General features: G+C 36.5%; 1 protein-coding gene across 4 annotated transcripts in view; it reads left to right on the forward strand.

Annotated features, from left to right (window-relative positions):
• Positions 1 to 6,149, forward strand: part of LOC106462150 (microtubule-associated proteins 1A/1B light chain 3C-like) — a 77,666-nt gene that overhangs the window by 69,080 nt on the left and 2,437 nt on the right. For 3 of the 4 annotated variants that reach the window (XM_022389319.1, XM_022389318.1, XM_022389317.1), the window contains exon 4: positions 4,498 to 4,715. In XM_022389319.1, coding sequence (XP_022245027.1) covers positions 4,498 to 4,681 — 184 coding nt within the window. In that variant the 3' untranslated portion in view covers positions 4,682 to 4,715. Of the gene's footprint in view, positions 1 to 4,497; positions 4,732 to 6,149 lie in introns of all 4 variants that reach the window. The other variant, XR_002611169.1, reaches the window with a different exon arrangement.

Genomic DNA, 6,149 nt, shown 5'->3' on the forward strand with positions numbered 1-6,149 from the left:
TTACTTACAGTGCCTACTGTTCGCTTGACTCAATTATTTCTATCTTCAATTTATCTGCATATCTATCTATCGCTGGCTTATATACTAAAACAGAGGGCGTCTAGCAAACACTGGGACGTTCGCGAGGTTCCCCGATAAGTCATGATCCTTCTAGAAACTCTAGCGCGCATGCTCCCAGCGTCGTGTGACTTCCGCTGTCGTAACAATACTACTTCTCCTCTCTTCACAATAAATGGTTATAAAACATCCCTAACATTCGGTGGGGTTGAGGGAAAATACCCATTAGTTGAAGTCCAACTTTAGCGTTTATTTTGGACTCTTAATATTTAAGCGTAGCCACCCCTAAATGTAGAATTGCTGTCCAGAAGGAAGGCAGTCACTCAACACACCGCCACTTATATTGCTACTGTTAACCAAAAGCGCAAATGCCTACCACAGTTGTAACACTTCTACCACTGCATAAGACAGTGCTTCACAAACTTTTTCATCTCGCAGCACACTTTGAATGTCCCAAACTTTTGCGTCACATGTAAATAAGTCCGTATGGCAGGCCTAGTGGCACCCCCCTGACTAAGACAGGCAGAAATTACTCTTATACTGTGTATGAAAGAGAAAACAAATCAAATTTTAAATTCAAAAGAATGTTAAATTAATAATAAATTTACATTACTGAATAAAAAAACAAACTTGATAATTGCAAAAATTCCGTTGCATATAGTTTGGGTAGCACTGGTACAAGGCATGTTCCGTGAAGTTTTCTAACTCGAATCGTAGACCTTGCATTTTTATAACATATGTAACTGAATCACTAATTTATTTTTTGAATCCACACTATTAGGTCTTCAACATAGCCTAGTTTCCACACTATTAGTTGTTCACGCGGCCTAGTTTCCACACTATTAGTTGTTCACGCGGCCTAGTTTCCACACTATTAGTTGTTCACGCGGCCTAGTTTCTACACTATTAGTTGTTCACGCGGCCTAGTTTCCACGCTATGAAACTTTCACGCGGCCTAGTTTCCACGCTATGAAACTTTCACGCGGCCTAGTTTCCACGCTATGAAACGTTCACGCGGTCCAGTTTCCACGCTATGGCCCGGTATGGCCAGGTGGTTAGGGCGCTCGACTCGCAATCTGAGGGTCGCGGATTCGAATCCCCGTCACACCAAACATGCTCGTCCTTTCAGCCGTGAAGACGTTATAAAGATACGGTCAATCCCACTATTCGTTGGTAAAAAAGAGTGGTGATGACTAGCTGCCTTCCCTCTAGTCTTACATTGCCAAATTAGGGACGGCTAGCGCAGATAGCCCTCGTGTAGCTTTGCGCGAAATTCAAAACAAACCAAATTCACGCTATGATACGTTCAAGTGGTCCAGTTTCCACCCTATGAAACGTTCACATGACCTAGTTTTCACACAATTAGATGTTCACGTGACCCTAGTTTTCATACAATTAGATGTTCACGTGACCTAGTTTTCACACAATTAGATGTTCACGTGACCCAGTTTTCGCACTATGAAATATTCACATGGCACAGTTTCCACACAATAAAATGTTCACGTGGCACAGTTTCCACACAATAAAATGTTCACGTGGCAAATTTTTCGCGCTATGAAATATTCGGGTGGCACAGTTTCCACACTGTTAGGTGTTCACGCGGCTTAGTTTTCTACACTATTAGATGTACTGAGACAACGTTTCAAGCTGTATACTCAATCTACCATTAAACCTCTTCATGTTTAACTCTACGGATTGTGTTTTATGGGTTTTTCCGGTCTTGGAATAATTTCTAACTATTCAATGCTAATAATTAGTTTTATTTAGTATACAGAGATAAGTCTAAGAGTTTATAACGCTAAAAATCGAGTTTCGATACCCGCAGTGGACAGAGTAGTGATAATTCATTGTGTAACTTTGTGCTTAACAACCAACCAACCAACAAACAAACAGTTTGTACTTTTGAAGGTTTATCATTTCTCAAAGCATTGTTTTCTCGACTTCTCACCTCTGTCTGCCCTAATCATCAGAACTGTTCTTATCAAGAAAGGTTCATCGTCCTTTGGCTACGACCGAGTAGCAAGTTACAAGCCGAAGTACGTGTACATTGTTATTGAAAACGTGAATTTAAGTTAAGCATTTGATTTGATAAGAACTAAATAAATAAATAACTTATTTTTCAAGTATTGTTTCTTACAGACATACCAGTTTCTCATAAGAATGAGAATTAATAAAGATTCATCCTGGTGTTTTTAATCTAAATTTCTTCTTTTTTATCCATGTTACAAACGATCATGCAAATATTATCGTTATTGTACTCCAGGAAATAATACAAAATGCTTGTTCTAGGAATAGCTATGTACATATCATCACTATAGTGCGATAGGCAACAATCCAAAATGTATTTAGCTGAATGGAATTTTTAATCATAATACTGAAAGAAAAGATTCCAACACACATGGTTAGGGTTTTCCTAAATCGTTTTTATTTTCTTAACAGGTAAAATCAAATCAATTGGTTCGGTAAATCGAATCGAAACTTCTAATAAATATCGAAGTACCATCAGTGTTTGTAGCATTGGGGTACTCTATACTCTTTGGGGTACTCTTTACTTTTAATAAATATCGAAGTACCATCAGTGTTTGTAGCATTGGGGAACTCTATAACAATCCTCTCACCTTCTAACAAAATACTTCTCGAAGGACAGTTTACATGAGAACACGAAATACGTATGTAATACATTGTCAATCGAACTTTTTTAAACTCCCCAGTGTAATTGGAAATAGATTTCTCACTATAAACCAACCTGGAATAATTGCATCGAACATGAATCCAAAATACTAATGAAGCTAGAAACATAAATAATATTCAACGTTAAACTGTTACACAATAAAAAAAAAAAAATTCATTTAGGCCTATCTAACGTTGTAACGGTGAAACATGTAGAGTCGTCAAATTTTTGAAAGCCATAGATGGGCCTAAATAAAATGTTTTTAATTGTGTACCAGTTTAACGTTGAATATTATTTATGATTTTAACTTTATACATAAGTGCCAAAATACAATAACTAATGAAGCTTTCCTATCAGAACAATGAATTATTTTAGCAATCCTAGATCTAATACTGCATAGCGTCTGTTCGTTAGGCAGAGCCCCGACGTCTGTGTGTATTAAATTCAACTAAAGAAGTTTTGGTGTTCATGTTCTTTGTTGCTCAAATAGACACAAAGTTTTACTTCCAACCGTAGGGCACACGAACCTCTGTCTGGGTTTGTGACTTCATGTACCATATAGAACGTACAGGTCCTCCACGTCAGTGTGAGCATTATTATCTATCATTTCCTGCTAATGGATCTAAACTTAATTATTTTCTTTTACCAACATATTAAAACATTAGATTGGTCATTTTGATTTGTCAGTTCACAAAACTTCAAATTTAGTCATTTTGGGTTGTTAGGCTATAAGAGCCAAGGTTGGTCGTTTTATGTGAACTTAAAACATCAGTTTGGGTTGTCAAGTTAGGAGAACGCATGATTGGATATTTTGAGCTGTCAGGATAAGAGAATGCATGATTGGATATTTTGAGCTGTCAGGATACGCGAACGCGTGATTGTACATTTTCAGTTGTTAGAACATGAGAAAACAGAATTGGTCATTTTGGATGATCATATTACTAGAACAAATGGTTTTCATGAAAAATAAAGAAGAAATACATTAATGTAGCATTAAATAAGTAAATTTGTGTTAAAAAAAAAACTCAAACGTTACCACACTGTTTATTCTACGATTTTCTTTGAACTAAAAATGCCTTTTATTTTTATCTTCTTTTTTCACTTATTTCAGCTTTCTTGTGTTTGATATTTTTCAATAAATTCTGTTTGACATTTATCTTTCTCTTTAAAAGTTTGATAACTGTTAACAAGAAATTCTGAACAAAAGTAGGTAAAGTATATCATAATGTCAACCACACCATATTATATTGTTACGTCTCCGTTTGTTAATTAATTTTCAGTAAATTGTTTCCGACTAAACTTTAGCGACACAAATCCTTTCTTAAATAAAACTGGTTTATTCTTTCAGAATACAACTTTACGATACACTTAATTTCAACAGTCGCTCTATAACAAAAGCTATAATTCACGTCTCACGTGGCCAACAATATTCTGTCCCCATACATTCAATTACTCATTACACTGTTCCCCGTCACGTTGTGAACGTCGTATATATACAAGACTAACACATGTCTAGTAAATGCTAGGCCATTCATGAAGGAACAGGATATTTCTAGAAAGACGTGGCGTGATACTAGTCACGTGACCTCGCTGACGCAACAATATCCAATAACGACCTTTTGCGTAAAACCATGATTCTTCAAGTCATATTATTTTAGATATTGAGTAACTTTAAGATAGAAATAAAATGTTTCAAATGATTGTGTTCTATTTTCGACGTTCTTTGAACCTAAAAGACTTTCTTTTGTTTTTACATAATCTTAACGCAGGAACCGACTCAGCATAGGCGCAAATCAAGCCTTCTACCTTATCATCGACAATAAGAGCATGGCGAGTATGTCTAGAACGCTGTCGGAAATCTACATAGAAAATAAAGACGAAGACGGTTTCCTGTACGTCACATACGCCTCACAAGAAATGTTCGGCTGTGACTGCTCGTCTCTCACCTTGTAGCAAAACGTTCCTCGAAGGAGACGTTTGTAAATAGGTATGAAAGTCACTTGGTAAGGAGATTATTAATCTGTTTGGGTCGAACCAAACTCGCTCTGTATTGTTGCAGCAAGTTTTTTTGTCTTTGGTTGATTTAATATATTTTATTAATTTAATATAAATACTGTCACGATTTTTTCGGTTGATATGTGTTTACTAAACACTAGAGGAATGACTGGCATTTTATTTGCCTTGTTTATAATCGTTACAGACAAAGCATCAGTTGTAGAATGGGTTAGGCCCTCAAGATTCGTAAATGATCTTTTATATCCAAAGATTTGTCGTAACTTTGGAAATATGTATATCTAGAAACATTACGTGATGTAACACAAGGGTTCGAAAAGGGGGAAAATACGTTGATTGTAGTCGGAGTGTTCCAAGTATGTGGCATTCTTGGATATATGGGGCTTACTGGAACTGTTGTTGGGACTGTTGTAAACTAAAACACCTCAGCTGTGTACACATCAGTAAACTGCACAAAACAATATAGAATCGGAATTGATAATGATATAGCTATGACGAGGTAAAATCACGGTTCGTTGTTATGGAAATCGGGCATCTGATGATCACGTAATGTGAAACACAAATTGTTCGCCATTCAGTCTGTGTTCAATATGTAGTGGTTTCACACAGCTTGTCCCAGTTATCACTTTAAAGTGAATCATACTTTTAAACCATCACTAAACTTGGATACATGATCTACTAAACAGACCACCATCAATAATCCAAGCTGACGATTACGATTCAATAGTTCTTGCATACTACAGTCGTCGATTACCTGATTGAATCATATGTTCGCAATTGGAACTTCACACTAGAAACAAACAATGCAGATTTGTATGCCACAAACACCCAGAGATACATTCCACTCGCAGGAAACAGTTCGTCTGCTCAAAACACGTCCAGTGAACCAACAACATCTGAAGCAATATCCATTTTACAGAAAATTTGCGCCACATAACAGAATATATTAATTTAGAGAGAACCTGGAACCAGGCAAGTGGAAGTGGTAAAAGTGTAGCTTGGGCAGGAACGAGCACTGGTATACATAACTATCGTATTTAATCTTGTACATGATAGAGACCATATTCTATGTACTGTCTTAAATTGAGTGACCATCTAATTTCAGATTAAATAACAGATCAACATATTCCCGATTTTCATAAAAGTGAAGAGGGATGGATGGTATTTTATTGCTGTAATTTTGACTTTTCGTAACTAGAACGTTATAAATTTGTATTATTATTTACCTGTTTTTGTAAAGAGTGTAAGCATAGTCTACTTAATTAAGCGAACATGTAGACTTTGGGAAAGAACGTTCCCGGATGTCATAGTCTAGCGCAGGGGTCACCAAACTACTGCCCGCGAGGTCAGTTCATCCAGCCCGCCGCTGCACTGTGCCACAAATGAGCTAAAATATAATTATTTATAT

The sequence above is a fragment of the Limulus polyphemus genome, unplaced genomic scaffold, assembly GCF_000517525.1.
Source record: "Limulus polyphemus unplaced genomic scaffold, Limulus_polyphemus-2.1.2 Scaffold1105, whole genome shotgun sequence".
In the NCBI taxonomy this organism is placed as follows: Eukaryota; Metazoa; Arthropoda; class Merostomata; order Xiphosura; family Limulidae; genus Limulus; species Limulus polyphemus.